Below are 18,050 nucleotides of genomic sequence, written 5' to 3' on the forward strand. Positions count from 1 at the left end.
AAAATGAACTACCCATGTACTTTGTAAATTCCGTTCTATAATAACTGTTTCTCTGACATTTTGCTTTCCTTCTAGGATGTGAGGATGTTAGAGATCCCTGCTGAGCTGTCTGCCAGACTTCACAGCACAGCAGGTTATAGTCATAAACAATTCCAACTACAGAATTTATATGAATAAATATGAACATAAACTGTAAAGACAATTTTTGATGGATCCATTCATCCAATGAAGCTTGTGAATGCACTTCTGCCTCTTTCTCACAGGGCAGAAGCAGGGATCAGGAGTCACAGAGGTCTCACCTCCACAGGTGAAAGCAGAACATAAGCTCAACCTGCCTCTCGATGTTGACAGATACCCATTCTCACGCTATGCCAAGTCTGTATTGAAGGTAAGTAAAATATGAGCTCACCAACATCACATCAGAAAGCATTAAATTGACTTACAATAATTTAATCACCTCAACTCAGTCTTAAATCTTTTCATCTGACTTGGGCTCTGGAGGCAACAAGCAATCTATCAGGGCCAAGGTATCTAGATATTTAGTTAAAGATATCCTTTCTGTGGCAGTCATTGTTTACAAAAGCAGTTAATTCTTTTAATTAAAACATAGAACACCTTGTGGATATTTAGACAATGGGACCTTTTCTTTTTTTTTTTTTTTTAAAAAGGAATACTCATGTTAAAAGTATTTAAAAAAATAAATCAGGACACCTCCAGTTTCATGATGTAATCGCCAAATATTAGAAAAATATTTTTTGACACACTTAAAATTCTTTGACAAAAATTTACCATGCAAAGAAGTACACTCCTGCATACATGTACTGAAAAAAATGAGCTACATTTATTTTTCGTATTCCTTTCTGAGCATTCTTGTTCGTGTCATTGATGTGTCTCCCTCAGGATACATGGTGCCAGCCTCAGGGATATCCCCTTCAGAAACCCCTTACACCTCTAGAACCTGAAGATGCCAGAACTGCTTTGGAGATTTACAAACTGGTATTTTGAAATAATTAAAGTCTATATGGCGTTAAAGACGTTAAATATGATCTTTTGTCATTAACTTAAATTTTTGTTTCATATTGTGTCTTCACAGATTTTGCATTTCACAGGAGATGTAGATATTAGCAGCTGGCAGGAGCAAATTTTAGGCAACTACATAGTGGAGAAAGGCCAAAGCCTGCCAGCCTTGAGGGATGAGATCCTGGTCCAGCTGGTTTACCATACTTGGAGCCTGAAGGAGGAGCAGCAAAGCCTGAGGGGCTGGTTGCTGATGGCCTGCTGCCTAAGTGCTTTCACACCATCACCATCACTGGACAAACATCTACTCAAGTAGGCGATACAAAAATGAAAAGTAACCGTAACTCTAATATTATGTGTTGAAAAATATGGGGGATGTTGACATACTGATGTCCCTGTCACCCTATCAAATGAAAGGGACAGATCTGTTGGTTTGAAGCCGTGAGGAGGGGACACTGTTGTCCAGTTCTGGAAGAGCAAATCCAGCAAGCTGAGTGTCATTTGTGCATAGCACCTCTAGACAAAAGAATAGCGTATAAATATAATAATAACCAGTATGATAGTGACTTTTGCTTTGGGTGATGTTAGGACTCACATCATCTTCAGATAATACACATAGGCTCTTGACTTTTGCATAATGATGTCACTTTCAGTCCTGTGGAAAGTTGTGTTTTAAAATATACATATTACCCTTAACCATTACTGGCTACTCTGGCAGGAATGACTCTAAATAACTTTATGGTAAATAACACCATATTGGCAAAACACAATGTGAAAGAATTCCAGATTAAAATGTTTAGTTCAACATAAAAATGAGGATATTTAACCGTTCATCAGATTTTATTTAATGGTGTCGTATGAAATTATAATGTCCTCTTCATGCAGCTGAAGCTGTGGGGGTCTGAGATCAGCAGTTTTCCTAAATACCAAACTGAGTTATCGTTTATGCTCTATATAGTGACACAGTTATATAATGATGATTACTCCCTTTGACGTTATGTCTTTACCTTTATTTAAAAAAACAGCTGCAGCTTTCACTGACACTACATCATGTGATACTTTGGCCTTTGTACTTTTCTCATCAGTTAACTTTGGAGTTACTATAATGAGTGAACATGCAGGATAATTTGTCTGTTGTCACTGGGTGGTGCTGAGGTCTGAATGTGTAGCTCCTTTATTCACATAGAGAAAGGTGTGTACTGTAGGTGTAACTTTGCCAAAACAATGTTGGACTCTGTAGTTTTCTCCAGTCCCCTCCCCAGTCAGACCAGGAGTGGCATGTTTAGCCACATCCTTAAATTGCTGGCTGTCTGAGTGGTATCCATAAAATCATGTGGGCTTTATAGTTAAGTGGAAACTTTGCAGAGGAAATCTGGTATTGTTAGGAGATAAAACATACATCCCACTTTGGATGAAGCAGCTCTTATTTCTAGAAATCTGGCCAAATTTATTAAACCCCCCAAAACGTGACTATCCAGAGTTGGAACCAAGAAGCAGAGTTGCAGACTTACATGCCTCTCTTCAGCTTCTCTCCTCCTCCCCAAAACCCCATCTCCATAGAGACTGTATCAGCTTCCAAAGAGACAAAAAAGAAAATAAAAACCAGCAAAAAAAAAAAGAGACTTAATCATAAAAAAAATCACAAAGAAAGAACAATACAACATCCTCAACAGCACCAAAGAGTAAAGAAGTGAAATGTGGATTATTAAACATTAGCTCTCTCTCTTCCAAGTCTCTGTTAGTTCATGAGTTAATAATTGATCAATAAATTGATTTACTCTGCCTTACAGAAACCTGGTTACAGCAGGATGATTATGTTAGCTTAAATGAATCAACACCACCAGTCATTCTAACTATCAGAATCCTCAAAGTGCAGGCCGAGGGGGCGGTGTGGCAGCAATTTTCCACACAAGCTTATTAATGAACCAAAGACCAAGACAGATTTTCAACCCTTTCACCCATAGTTGTCACTACAGTGGACAGCTATTCAAAGGCTGTTTTCTTGTATTTGTGTCAGTGTTGATGGTATACTTGCACATAAACCACTACATTGGACACTGATGTGTCACTTTATACCTGCCACCCAGTCAAAACGTATGTTGTCCACCTAAGTGGACATGCAAAAAACTCTTTGAAAAGTACATATTTAAAAAAAATGAAGTTCAAAAATCTTTTTTAATGCCTAAAGATGAATAAAAATACTTAAGAAAAAAATCCTGAATGAGGTTGTCATAATTCATGCATGAAAGGGTTCATTCATTTGAAAGCCTGATGCTTGCTTAGCTTTTTCCACCCTAATTGGAAAACTCAAAAAATGGATTTGTAGCTGTAGAAATAAAATTGAGTTGAATTGAACCTGTTATTGTCAGTCTGCTCCAGGATAACGAGTTCAGCCATGCCCCACTTCTGCTGATTTTTTCAAATGCTTTTATGAGCCTTGCCTCCAAATGAACATATCTAAGACTAAAGAGTGGTTTTAAGAGAAGCACTCATACACACAAAGTCATTTTTATTAAAATTCACATTGCAGAATGTGTTCAAAGTTATAAATCTCTTGGAACAGTTACCAATTCAAAGCTTGATGTTAAAGCAAATTGTGAAGCTTTGTGTAAGAAGGGGCACCAGTGACTCCTGTGTTTGAGAAGGCTTTCTGGTTTCCACATTGATAAAACTGTGATGATTTTATTTTATAATCCTTTACTTTGTGATACTTATCTGTAAAGAACAGAAACTCACTCAATCAAATTGTTAAGTGATCTAACAGCCTGATTGGTGAACCACAGCTGAACCGAGCATCTCTGTATACCAGACAGTTACAGTGGTTGGCTGGTTCAATTTTCCTTGACAGTTCACACCAATTGCACAGAAAGTTTCAGTTTCTTCTTTCTGGGTAAAGATTTCATCTGACTTTGAGGCTTCATTCTAATATTGTACAGTCTTTACCCTACAATAAAAGCTCTTAGAGAGAAGCTATATAAATAAAATTAACTAAATTTAAGTCAATTGTTGGTGACTTTGTTAGTGTTATAAAATATGTATATTTTCACCAGACCTGATGCCTGTGCCAAATTTTTATAGTTTTTGAGCATGTTGTAGCCCTCAAATAAGGGATTAATTTTTAATGGCAATATTAAGAATAATAAGCAATAATAGGGCCATTGGCAGATGTTGAGGTATACTGCAGTATGGGCTTGGTAGAGACGAGGCATTTGTAGTCACTATGATGTCTTGCACCCTTGCATATCAAAGAAAACGTCAATATAGCTTTGTTAGAACAAAAATTAAATAAATTAGCTAGCAACCTGTCCATGGTGTACCTCGCCTCTTGCTCCAGATTTTTATTTTTTAAAGTCATTAAAGATGTATGTTGCACTTTTTCCACTCTAGAAAAAGAACAGTTCAAAGAAATCATTAAAAGCCTAAAATTAGCATGTCATTCATGCCCATGATGAGGGTATGTAAACTTCTGACCATAATTATAACTTTCTCTGTCGCATCAGCTAAAAGGAGTATGAGACTGCAGCACATGACAAATAAACTTGCTTCCCAGTACTTTTTATTAAACTGCCTGTCAGATTTTATTACTCAGGCACTGAATGATGTTCTAGATTGTTACAACCCACTTTAACCCCTGCAGGTATGTATCTGACTATGGTCCAGGGGAGTACCGTTCACTGTGCCAACATAAACTGCTGACATCTCTGAAGCTTCCATCTCCAACCTGCCGGATGTACCCACCCACCGAGCTGGAATGGACCTCCAACCAGAGAAAAGGAACCATGTTGGTGGACGTTCACACCTACAATGGTGAGACTAACTAAACATTTCCATTTTTTTGTAACATGAAACTGGATCAGTGGGCCTAAAGGCAGTGCAAAAATATCAGCTTTAATAAACCCATAACACCATTTGGCGTTTTATTTCAGATGAGAAGTTTGTAGCTGAAGTGGAGTCTTGGACCACAGGAGAGCAGCTAGCATCGTGGATTCTTCATTTCAGGTATAAGTTGTGAACATGTGTGATTTCCCCCTTTTGCTAACTAATGTTTGCATTTACATGCATCTTCCTTTAAATTTTGTCTAATGTCTTGTTTTGTGCCATAGAGGTGTTTCGGAAGTAGTACAAGGCTGGTCAGTGTCTCTTTTTTCAATCGATGACGGCTGGTCTGATTTAGCTGGCTCAGATTTTGTCATGGATCTGCTGGCTGGAGCTGAAGCCGAAGTGCTCCCACCAGAAGGGACTCCCTCCTCTACTCACTCTGATTACCTATTCAGCAACCAGGGAGATAGGTAGCAAACAATTGTTTTTGGGTTTGTTTGTTTGATTTTCTTGGAGGGTCGGGGGGGTCTTTAAGAATCCAGTGCCACTTATGACAACTGTTTGTCTTCAGGATATTAACAACCGATCTAGATGACTTTATACCACCAGCACCACCCGTACAAGCTCCTGGTCTACCTCCTTTTGAAGGAAACCAGTGGAGAAGAGATTATCCACAGGAGGGTAAGTATTATATGGTGAAATTTTAGTACACTAATTATCTAATTAACACTATCAGGAAGACCAAACAGAGCCATCTACAAATATAATTTTTAGTTATAGTTTGTCAGAATTAGGAATCAGGTTAGGTTCATTATAAGATTGTGGTTTATGTTAAAATAGACATTTCACAATGTTAACCACTTTCAATTTAATGTTATTTATTTATATAGTACCAAATCACAACAGCTGCGTCAAGGTGCTTTATATTGTAAGGTTAATACCCTACAATAAAACAGAGAAAACTGAGGCAATTCCAACAACAGATGACTCCCTATGAGCAAGCACTTTGGCAACAGTGGGAAGGAAAAACTCCCTTTTAACCAGAAGCAACCTCTGTCAGAACCAGGCTCAGGGAGGGGCGGCTATCTTCCACAACTGTTTCTGGTTGAAGGGGGTAAGACAGAACAAAGATATCAGTTAGAGAAACATTCTACAAAAAAAGACCTTAAAACTATCATTTTAATTTATGTTCTCTTGTGTTTCCCACTATGACTTCACATGTGATTGGTTGCTTCCAGTAATGGCAGATGACATGATAATATCTGATCATGAAAGGAAAGGCTGTCTGCAAGTGCACACAGGCACAGTTCATTACTTGTCTCACCAGAAAGATTTTTTATTTTCTAGACCATGCAATCAATCTAGCTCTAAATGTGTCCACATAGCATTTCAGAAAACGTTTCACTAAACATGATAATGATATATCAGAGAACTGACGACAACAAAAGACTGCCACAAAAAATACAGATGAGATAGTAAGCTTTATTTTGCAACCATAACTTTAAAACACCAGATAGGTTGTCCTCCCTCTGTCTCTATCTATATCTATTATGCCTGAGGGATAACAAGTATGTCCACACTAGACAAAGTAGCCGGTATTTGTATCTGTATTTGTATTTGTTGAGGGGGGGGGAAGTATTTGTATTTGTATTCGAGTAAAATTCAAAATAGGCATAAAAATACAGTTTTTTTGCGTTACACTTCTAATTAACGTTATAGTGTAAGTATTCTTATATTATAATAATTATGGATATGCAATATCAGTTGTTTTTCCATAAATCCAGCAATGAACATGTAACAAGGAACATCATTGAAAAGAAAATAACATAACAGCCATTGCCTCATATAAGTTAAACCAACAACTGATAAAATACCATTGTGAACATCATGAACCCCACCACCACCTGTCCTTTTTGGAGGGTACTGAACAGACAGCGAAACTGACTTGCAGGGGCAGAACAAGGCTGTGATGCTGAATTGGTGCTTGTGGGGGGGTTGGCAGACAGTACCAGGAGAGGATGTTTTAAGTGCATGTGATTATGCATAGCAGATGTTGACAGATGTTTGATATATCTGCCTCTGCTGATTTGACTTTTGCACACATTACATATCTCTGTCACAGAGCAGTCGTAGTGTGCTGTGGAGCAGGCAGGATGGAGGACCCACACGCAGGACTCGTAACTAAGAGGTTAACTTAAAGTGCAGTTTATTCACTGGGATGACTCATCAGAGAAATAAACATTACTGAAACACAACCAAAATCATGAACACAAAACTAGACAGGACACTGGAACCTAAAACTACAGAACCATGGGAACAGAACCAAGAACTAAGAGCATGAACAATTTCCAAACACCACACAGGGAGGAAGTGAACATCAACGACCTGACACAGAGCAGGGAAAACACAGGGCTTAAATACACACTGGGATAACAAGGGCATGAGACACAGAAGGGGAGCACAGCTGAGAGTAATCTGACATGTCGAGAGCAAGGGAAGCAAAACTCAATACACTGACATAAGACACAGACTTTCAAAGTAAAACAGGAAACAAAACAGACGCCGACATGACTTAGGGATACAGCAACCATAGAACACAGAACAGAAATCAAAAGACTAGAAAAGATAAGCAATAACAAAAATTCAATAATGATACAAAACTGAAAACACTGGGTCACCGAGCCAGGACCGTGACAATCACTTTGGTTTCATCTGCAGCACTGACTGTAAAATGCTTCCACACAGAACTTGAGCAAGTTTTTTGGCTGGTGGAGGACCAAGAGATGGCTTAGCAACAGCAACACTCTTTTCTATTTGGTTGCCCAAATCCATGTGGGGAGTTTAAGCTAAGTTAATGAGTGACGGGAAGCTATACTAAGGTTAATTAGTCTATAGCCTATATCTTGCTGTCTGCAAAAGTCAGAGTAACTTAAACGTACCATATAACTCCCACAAGTGCATACAATTCGACACAACTACACAAGCATTTTTTTAACCTTTTAAACTGAACTTTAACATTACTCTGTCAACAGCTTATTTGTAAATTACCGAGCTAACAGAGTTACATAAACAGAACGAACATGAGAGCACCCGACTGCAGTCGTCAGTAATGCAGCTAATGGAATAATCTCCCGATCTTCGCAGTAGAGAAAGTTATAAACTGCCTCTGGAACCTAGTTAAGGTACAAAAAAATCTATTCAACAAAAATAGTGATCCAGTTCAGTCTTTTTTTCGCCTAGCCGAGCCTTCTCTATTGCTGTGTGGAGCAGCCTGTGTCAGTCACCTCTTTCACACGTCACTCACTCATCCAGTCATGCACTGTGGTCTCATAAGGAAACTCAGCTTTTTGATATAAAGTTTTTCTTGTTCCCGAATACAAATATTTTTTAGAGTATTTGTTCGAAATAAGTATTCGTAAAAAACATGTTATTTGTGCCTTTCCAAATACCATTTTCGGGTTCGGCTCCACCTCTAGTCCACACTAATTATTTAATATAGAATAGTCACCACACTGCAAAAAGATCTTTACTAGTGCTGGGGCTGCACAGCGCTAATGCGTTAACGAGCTAACTGCACTAACGCGTTGACGCCGAGCAGCCCCATGCACCGCGCAATCCGCATTAACTCGCTAACAGAGATTTGCCACGTTAATGCGGTTATGGCGTTAACATCATTTTAACGACATTAGTGCTGACAGCACTAATCTATACACTACAAACCAAAATACATTCAGAAAAGTTAGGTGTGTGAAACAGTGGCTCCCAGCGGAGGGCCTTTTTTATCTGCACAAATGCCGCCTCGCACTGCTTTATCTCCTGTCCCAGATCTGGGGCTCCCTTTCACATGAGGTCAGTCAAGGGTCTGGTCCATTCCGCAAAGCAAGGCAAGAACCAGCGGTAGTAACCAGCCAGCCCCAAAATTTAATGGCTACTGTTTTCTCCACCTCTAGGCATACCTGCCTGCCTCCCAAATGGTACGCTAATACTGTGCCTCCCATGATCCAAACGCAGACTTCTATGAGTTGGCTATGAGCCCCACCTGCATCAGAGACTCCAGGACCACAGCCACCCAGTACACATGCCAGTTGTTAGTATGGATGATAACATCACCCATGTAGGCAGCAACTTATGCGTGGACGCAGTACCCGGTCGATAAGGCACTGGAAGGTGGCTGGGGCAACTTGTCACACTTTCAAATGACAAGTTGGTACAACCTGTATAGAGTGGAGAAGGTTGTTTTTTTCCTTGGACTCTGCAGACAAGGGAATCTGCCAGTAGCAATGGGTAAAATCCAGTGTCGTGAAAAATTGAGCCGGGCCTAACCAGCCAAGGAGTCTAGCAGCCCAAACTCGGGCCATGAGATAGGCATCAGACCATGACACCTCATTCACCGACCGTACCACCTCATAGTCAACATAGCCCACTCGCCATGTGACCACAAAGGGTCCTTGCCACTTGACAAGTGACTTTAAGCTTGAAGAAGGGCGTAATACAAGCACTTTGTCTCCCAGTGAAAATTGCCTGAGTCTAACCCCTCTGTTGTACAGGTGCTGTTGACATCCCTGTGCCTGGAGCAAATTCTCCCTTGACAACCTTGACAGTGATACTAAATCTCATTTTTAACTGGGCTTGGGCCTTCCTTCCAGTTTTCCTTAATTAGGTCCAACTACCTGTGTGGCTTCTTGACGAATAGCAGTTCAAAGGGGGAAACCCCAATGAAGGCCTGGGGAACCTCCCACACTGCAAACAACAAAGGGTCTATCCAGCGAGCCCAATTCCTTTCATCCTCGTGAATGAACTTAAATAACAAAATAAAAACAAAATAAAAATACTATTATGATTATGATTTTGTCAAAAAGTAGTTTAAATATTATGTTGATATTTAGTTTTTGGCTGAAAAACTAAATACCTAATTTCCTTCGGGGTCAACCTTCAGGATCAATAAAGTTTTATTGAATTGAATTGAATTGAAAAATAAAGGAGTTGTCGTAAAGGCAACCAGCAAAGACTACGGAAGCGTAGAGCTGCCACCCAGGCAAAAGAAAAATAGAAGTATATCACGTTATAACGTGAAAAGTTTATTGTTCTAACAAGATACTTTTCATGTTTGTACAATATACTTTTCACGTTTGAACAACATAAAATCACGTTATTACAATATACATAATTATCACGTTCGTACAATATAATATTTATATTGTACAAACGTGATATTTATATTGTACGAACGTGATAATTATGCATATTGTAATAACGTGATATTATATTGTTCAAACGTCAAAAGTATATTGTACAAACATGATAGTATATTGTACAAACATGAAAAGTATCTTGTTAGAACAATAAACTTTTCACGTTATAACGTGATATACTTCTATTTTTCTTTTGCCTGGGTGGCAGCTCTACGCTTCCGTGAAAGACAACACAAAAGTCTTTTTTTTTTACTCTAACTAATGAGAAATTCTATCCATCTTCAGGGCGCAGTCGACAGATGGAGGCCTATGTTGATGACATATTTGAACCTGTACTGGACAATGGACCTCCAGTGAGTTGTGTTATGTTTCTTTGCAGTTTGGCTTATAATTTTGTCTTCTAGCTAAGGGTACAGTGACTTCTAGGGTAGTATTTCCCAGAGAAAAAAAATGTTCATGTATGATAACTTTACTTTCTCTGATATGTAAAACAATGTAAGAAAGGAAATATATACAGAGAAAATGAAAGATGCTTTAAGGTAAAGACTGCTCATTTTATAAATTAGAACTTTAAAGTTTCTATATAATGATGTAATTTATACTAGACAGTACGTGCAGGCTAAACTGTGTGGTATGCATTTTTAGTGTGTAGTTTAGAGATATGCTTATATATTGTAGAATGTTATTATGTTGTTAGTGAGTTTGTTAAGGCTTATTTCCAGTAAATCCACATGTAGTTGTGGCTTCCCTGTCACTCATAATGTAATACACAGCTCATTTTTGTGTGTATGTCTGTGTAGGACATGGAAAGAGTAGCTATTCTGAACCGCAGGATGAGAGGGGGAGGGGGGATTGGACCAATGCACTCTGGCATGTATGGAGCAGGTAGGAAATGCACACGCCACGTGTATTTACTTCATAGTTTACTTCATAACTACAAAACATTCTTAAACGCGCAGATTGTTCATAATGTTCACACTAAAAGGAAAAATCGATCTGCTTATCTGAGACCGGGTCACAGGGGCAGCAGCCTAAGCAGACAAAGTCAAACCTCCCTCTGCCAAGTCACCTCCAGCTTATCCAAGGTAACCCAAGGCATTCCCAAGCCAGCTAAGAGATGTAATCTTGCCACTGTGTCCTGGGTCTGGGCCACTGGCGGGACATATCCAGAACACCTCATACAGTAGGTGACCAGAAGGCATCTAGTCAGATATCTGAACCATCTCACTGGCACCTTTGAATGTAGAGGAGCTGCAGCTCAACTCTTAGTCCCTCTCAAATGACTGAACTCCTCACCCTATCTCTAAAAAAGAGGCCAGCTACCCTTAGGATAAAGCTTATTTCTGCTGCTTGTATCCACACCCTCATTCTTTCAGTCACCAACCAAAGCTTGTGATCATAAGTGAGAGAAGGGACGTAGCTTGACCAGTAAATTGAGAGCTTTGCTTTTATGCTAAGCTCTCTTCACCATGATGAAGCGGTACATTGTTTGCATCCATCCAGCTTTGGTCCCAATCCTTCTATCACTCGCTTGCTCCCCTCTTTCCTCACTCGTGAACAAGACCACAAGATACCTAAACTACTCCACTTGGGGTAGCAATTCATCGATGACCCAGAGTGGGCGCTCCATCCTTTTCTGACTGAGGTAGCAGTGTGATGGGCGACTTTGCTTCCTCTACAGAAGGCATGTCAGTAGAGTCAAACAGGTCCTCAATGAATTCCTTTTACTACCTCACCATATCCTCAGTTGAGTTCAGCAGCACCCATCCCCACCACACACCCTGTAGAGCTTTCCCTTAATGAGATCGCTAATGGTGCCAAAATTGATTCAAGACAAACAGAAAGTCATGTTGAATCTGTTGGGCATTTTTCTTGGCCTTCAGACAATAATTCTGATTGCTACACTGCCAGATGGAACAGGCAAAAAAGAGAAGAAAAAACAAAAGGGCAACTCCAGACTGGAACAGACTCCAGACCCTCACCAGGAGTTTGTTATGGAGCCTGAGTGAGTTGAGATGAAGGAGCTTGGAAAGAAAGAAACTGGACTTTTTAAGTTTCATGAAGACATCTCATCTCTCATACAAGATGCCAGGTATCGGCCCACAAGGGATCGGCCCTTGACCGCCGCCTGGCACACCAGATGGGACCCAACTAAACCTATCCCAGCATGGCAGGCTGGTCCCTTGGTTTAGTTCTTTTCACAAGGGTTGATTGAATCACTCTTTGGCTGATCCCTCACCCAGGAATAATTTGGTTTGGGAGACCCTACTAGGGGACAACAGAAGCCCCTGGCACCTGGGATTACTAGGACACACGAACTGAAATCGCTGCTTGTGATGACTCTTATACACATTTTTGAAAGAGAGGATTTTAGCTTGTTATGTCCCATTTTTATTAACTGCACACTAAAACACAATTTTTACAGGTATGCCTATGACAATGCCAAGCTATCCTTTAGGTAAGTAATTAATTACATTTCTGATATAAAGAATCAAGCCTTTACTTCTTCTGACATCATTGAGAAAATGTTCACTTTTTGTCATGCCATTGATTATGAATGTGTCTTTAGGCCAGCCAGGTTTGTTTTAAGATCTCCATTTGATATGCAGTCGGGGGCCCTGTAGAAAGCACACTTCAGTATAGTTAACTGATATAACACAACACAGTATCGCAAGCCTCATTAGTTTACTGCCTATCCTTCAACATTGAAAAGTGGTGAACCATTATCCCTTCTTGACATAAAACATAATGGGCTATACAAACAACTTGGATATAGTGTTGTATTTGTAGTTTCTTCACATTCTGTTTATAATTTTAGTAAATTCTTGATCTTTTTAACCTCTTAAAAAGGGGGATATCATTAGCTTGCTTTTTAGACATACACTAAACAAGCATAATTTCACAAATTAGAGAATATCTTTTATAGGTCTAGTGCTGTCCTATTTTAATTTGGAGATATCTAATAGGTGAAAATTTTTATCAGAAGGGGTCAGGTTGGCGCTAAACTACCTGCTGTAGATATTAAGCAGTTAAAATAAACATTGTTGTTCTTTTTGTTGTTGTTGTTGTTTTTAAGCCATTTTAAAGCTGATTTGGTTAATGCTGTTTCTTGGTTTATTCCATATGGAGTTTCATATCTCATATCTGTGTATGTATAATATATATGTATATCACTTATACTGGTTATCTTTTAGAATACTCATATGTGGTTTAATTTTTATGTTTTTGATTTTTTAAGAAATGGATCCAAATAAATGACAGACAAAAATGTTTCAATTCCTTAAATCTCCATATGTTACTTTCTGTATATATAGGAGCACCAGTCAACCCTGCAATGCCCAGTTATGGTACAAATCCCATGATGCCAGCCATGCCAGCCATGCAAGCCATGCCAGGTAATTCTCCAACATTTCTTATTCATTTTTTTCAGACCTGGGCTCATATGATGACGCAGATTGTTGGTGGGCCAATGACCACCTCCTAAGGGATAGCCAACCAGCCTCCTCTGACACTGCCCCTTGGACCCACTGCACCCCCACCCCACTCCGCCCCACCCTAGCATACGAGACCCCCCTACCAACAGTCTAGGGAGCCGTCCTGCCTAGCTTGCTCACCCCTTAAAGTCTTATTCAGGCAGTCCACCAACTCATTAGTCTGAGGGTGGTAAACGTTGGTCCAAAAGGTTTAATGCCCAGTAATTTGCACAGTTCTTCTTGTGTGCAAGACATGAACAAAGTGCCCTGGTCAGTCAGTATCTCTATCCCGGGATCCTGACTCAGAATAGATTATGAATCAAAAATGCCAAAAAGATTTCTAGTATTTCAGTGTACAATCTTTTATTTTACTTGCAAATACATACATATTATTCAATTGAAATGATAAGTGACTTGTTTCTGAAAACAGCTGGTCAATACACTAACAACGTAGGATACAAGCCCGGGCAATAGATCAGGCCATTATTCAATTTTTTCTATCCAGTGTGACCAGCCATTGGTTTGTAATGAGCCCCCTGGAAAGTCATTTCTCAGCATTTTTTTGGCATCAACAACTGTGTGTGTTCTTCCTGCATGGGAGTGCCATGACTCACTCTGTATAATCTGTCCCTAATCATCACAAAATAATGAAATGTCAGTGCTACGTCAGGTCGCACTTTGACCATCAACACTTTCAACACTTGGCCAAAGGCTGATGTTAAATTGTCATCACGGGACTGCTCTAGTGGAGCGAAACACTGGACGTGGCAGGGTCTCCTGTGAAGGCCCCACCATTTCCTTCTGACCCACTACACACTAACCCCCCCCCCCCCCCCCCCCCCCCCCGCGCGTAGCAAAGCAACAACAACACCCCGCCACAACAGTCATCAGAAACTTTTCAGACCCAGTTATAACACATAATGTCGATAAGGGCTGTCAAATTCATTGTAGTTCCTGAGCCACATCTTTGATGTGGTTTGAGGTCAAGTGAGCCAGAACAGTGAAAACGATGCATACAGACGTATGCAAAAAAACAAAATTAATTATGCATGAAACAGTTTATAAGCACTGTGTTTGCTGAGTTTTATATATGTATTTAAATATGTGTAACAGTTTGTCATAATTGATCATACACAGCCATGATGATGCCTCAGGCTCCCATGCCTGCTCCTGCTGCTGACCCCATGCAGATGGCAGCAGCAACGCAACAGGCTCTAATCAACCAGCAAGCCCTTCTCATGGTCAGCACTATGATGATCATTTTATTCACATCCTTTATCACCCCTTCATCCATGGTGAGGTCAAAGTTTAAATTTCTTCCCTGTCCTCTCAGGCCCAGCAGATGACCATGCAGGCAATGACTCTGTCCCAGCAGCAGGCACAGGAGCAGCAGAAGAAGGAGCAGGAGAGACTGAAAAGGGAGGAACAAAGGCAGAGGGAACAGGAAAGAAGGCAGGAGGATGAGAGGGAACGGAGGCGTAGGTCAGAACGGCATTCTAAGGATCGTTCAAGTTCACCTCCCCCTCAGTCTCGCTCATCCCCACCTGTCCAGTCCAAAGCATCTGCACCTAAAATCACCCAAAACTACAGTCAGCCTGAGACAGAGGTATTTATATATATATATATCTATATAGTTTATAATATATAGTGTGAGCAACTACTGTTTAGTTTTTTTCTCACTTTTGTTGTTTGTTACTTTAAATTTAAGACTTTTTAAAACATTGTCAATGCGGTACTTGTATTCAATTGGTTACTTGCTGTGATATTTTTTTTAAAATCCTTGCCCCCTTGAATTTCTGAGCATTACTGCCGACTCCCACTTTCCCTCTCTGTCACACCCACCCGCTCCCACAATATTTGTATCCAGTCCTGCCCACATCCACAGACTCACTGATATTCATAGTTTTGGCATCAGAGCTAGTGGGATGCATGTACCTAGAGGGAAAAACAGTACTGCAGTCCTTTGCACTCAAGCCATCAGTCGCAGTTTAACAAAATGCCAGATGGTTGCTGTGCTGTCGAATGCACAAATCTTTATTTATTTACAGCTGCCAGAAGAGCGTAAAGTATGGCACCAACACACCTCTCCTAACCCTACCGTAGGGACTGGCCTAACCACACCAATCCCTGCTTCTCCACAGTAATCCCAGCTGCATTTTAAACTGTAGGAATGATTCACTGACATTGTGAAAACTTTACTGTTATGTAAATGTCAAAATCAACAAAACATAATATTTCCATGTGGTAGTTCATTTAAGCTAGTTATGTACCACTTTCCTTTGCTTTAACTATGAACTGTTTCTTGTTCTTTCCCCCACCCTACATGGCAGCATTGTTTACCCATCCAGATTGAAATTACAGGTAGCTGTCCATACTTGGAAACTGTTGATCCTGGCAGCAGTGTAATGTGAGGGATTCTGTACAACATACACATAGATGTGACTGAACTGGAGCTCTGGGAGAGATGTTGCCACTTTCAGGGATATAAATAAAGCAGATTATGAATCAAAAATCCCCCCCAAATTTCTAGTATTTCACACTGTACAATCTTTTATAAATGACTTGCAAATACATATATGTTATTCAATTGAAATGATAACTGACTTGTTTCTGAAAACAGCTGGTCAATACACTTACAAAGTAGGATACAGACAGTGTTGGCTTTAGTCTTTCAATTTGGATTTTTTACCTCAATCTCTGTGAATGTGAAACAATATTGTCATGTCATTATCTGCGCTTCTTTCTCATTATCATTTAAATGTTACTTTTACAGCCAGAAACAGAAGTAAACTTAGATCCAGATGAGCTACACTCTGTTAAAGATAAGAGGGACTTCTTCCAGAAAATTGGTGAGTTCAGCAGCAAAATGTTTTTTCTTGCTCAAATGACTTAATATCATTCACAAGATATATGTTTGACAGATCGGCCAACAAGTCATGTATAACATTGATAAATTCCTGCTATAACTTTTTCCCTTTCTCCATGCTTTTATCTCTAATGTATTGGTCAGATTCATACCCTAGAAAATTTTTCTTGATTCCAAATTTTCTTGAATGCTTGATTCCTGACTGGTAAGGCCAGGAGTTTAGCCTATTGTTTATTTTGTTAAGAAGGTCCTCAAGTCAAAATATACACATTAAATGATTTTAGGCTGCAATCTTTATAGAGTTGCTTTTGACTAGTCCGTACATGTTGTGATGTTTTTATGTTTTATAGGAAGTTTAAATATTGTTTTTCTATTTATAGAATTAAATTTGCATTTTCAGTGATTGCTCCTGTAGTTTTTTTTTTTTAAGTCATGGTTTTTCTTAATCCCATTTTCTTGTGCTGTCCTACAGCCACTCAGCCCAACCCTAAAGACCCTAAAACCCTAAAGACACATCAAGCTCCCCCAAGCCCAACCAGACAGCAACAGCACTCACCTCCATTAACTCCTCCATTGCCCCCACCTGTAGCACCTAAGCCGGAAGGTAAGAGGATTTTACAAGTTCAAGGGTTCTCCAAGCTGATCCTTCCTCTAAAAAGCTCATTTTAATTCAGGTCATTTAGGGTAATCTCCAAATTAACTACCAAATAAATTGTAAAATGATAGTAAATAATAATATTTTGTACCAAAAACATTATGAATTCAAGTCTTTTTACACGTGAAAGTCTGAACCGAGGTTTATGTTGTTTGCATGTTACATTGTTTGTTTTTAATTTTGCTTAAGCATTTTTATCATACAGCTAAGAAGTTGACATAACATACCATTATTCTTACATTATTCACTATTTGGGCTACCTGTCCTTATATGCAACAGTGTTACAATACTGCTGTTTCTTTTTAATCAGGATTCTTTGCTCTCCTGTACACTTTCATTTGAACTTTTTACAGTATTGTTGCACCATATTTTAATTACAAACTCTAACTCCTCTTTCACTGATGTGTTACTGTAACTCATTGTTCCTGTCAATAGCTTCAGTGATGACCTTTCGTACTTAATGAAAATTGGCCAAAATATTGAACCATCAAAGAAAGTGGGTTCAGTTGAGATAATAGTCCAAGCCAAAAAGTTGCACGTGAAAACATCCATAATAGAATCTGCTGCTAATGTCTTGGTAACTGATGGCACAGGGCATCTTTACTGCAGAATTCTGACCTCAGCAGTCTGTTTTGGTGCCACTATGGGGGATCAGCCGCATATTAGGAAGGCTTGCTAGTGTTTATATCTTACATTTCCTGCATTTTGTCTCCCATAGTGAAACGTCCACAAAGCCCAACTGCAAGGGAAGTTGACCCCCCAAAAGAAAAACCAACCCCAACTCCCCTCACTAAGCCTCAACCTGAACCCACTTCCAGCATTCGGGAAATCATCAAACAGTTCAACAGCCGACCCCAACCAGAACCCGAACCCTTTCAGCCCGTCAGGTCAGTCTGAGCACTTCATCCTCTGTGTACACATTTCCATCAAAGTCTGAAACTGAAGTTTCATTTAATCATCTGCTTGAGCATTCTTTATATCTCACATGTGATGAAAAACTTCCAAAGATGAGTCAGTATAAATGTTGG

The 18,050-nt window shown here is 39.6% G+C and overlaps 2 protein-coding genes across 8 annotated transcripts in view; both read left to right on the plus strand.

Annotated features, from left to right (window-relative positions):
• Positions 1-18,050, plus strand: part of LOC100707149 (carbonic anhydrase-related protein 10) — a 1,009,504-nt gene that overhangs the window by 467,170 nt on the left and 524,284 nt on the right. The window lies entirely within an intron of this gene.
• myo15b (myosin XVB) overlaps positions 1-18,050 on the plus strand; it is a 37,325-nt gene that overhangs the window by 2,759 nt on the left and 16,516 nt on the right. For all 5 annotated transcript variants that reach the window (XM_019362122.1, XM_019362121.1, XM_019362120.1 and 2 more), the window contains 17 exons: positions 76-133; positions 264-388; positions 901-996; positions 1,094-1,329; positions 4,655-4,824; positions 4,944-5,016; positions 5,121-5,306; positions 5,408-5,517; positions 10,314-10,381; positions 10,829-10,913; positions 12,454-12,486; positions 13,343-13,423; positions 14,639-14,742; positions 14,835-15,107; positions 16,275-16,350; positions 16,840-16,971; positions 17,741-17,909. In XM_019362122.1, coding sequence (XP_019217667.1) covers positions 76-133; positions 264-388; positions 901-996; positions 1,094-1,329; positions 4,655-4,824; positions 4,944-5,016; positions 5,121-5,306; positions 5,408-5,517; positions 10,314-10,381; positions 10,829-10,913; positions 12,454-12,486; positions 13,343-13,423; positions 14,639-14,742; positions 14,835-15,107; positions 16,275-16,350; positions 16,840-16,971; positions 17,741-17,909 — 2,075 coding nt within the window. The remainder of the gene's footprint in view (positions 1-75; positions 134-263; positions 389-900; positions 997-1,093; positions 1,330-4,654; positions 4,825-4,943; positions 5,017-5,120; positions 5,307-5,407; positions 5,518-10,313; positions 10,382-10,828; positions 10,914-12,453; positions 12,487-13,342; positions 13,424-14,638; positions 14,743-14,834; positions 15,108-16,274; positions 16,351-16,839; positions 16,972-17,740; positions 17,910-18,050) is intronic.

Source organism: Oreochromis niloticus, linkage group LG8 (assembly GCF_001858045.2).
Source record: "Oreochromis niloticus isolate F11D_XX linkage group LG8, O_niloticus_UMD_NMBU, whole genome shotgun sequence".
In the NCBI taxonomy this organism is placed as follows: Eukaryota; Metazoa; Chordata; class Actinopteri; order Cichliformes; family Cichlidae; genus Oreochromis; species Oreochromis niloticus.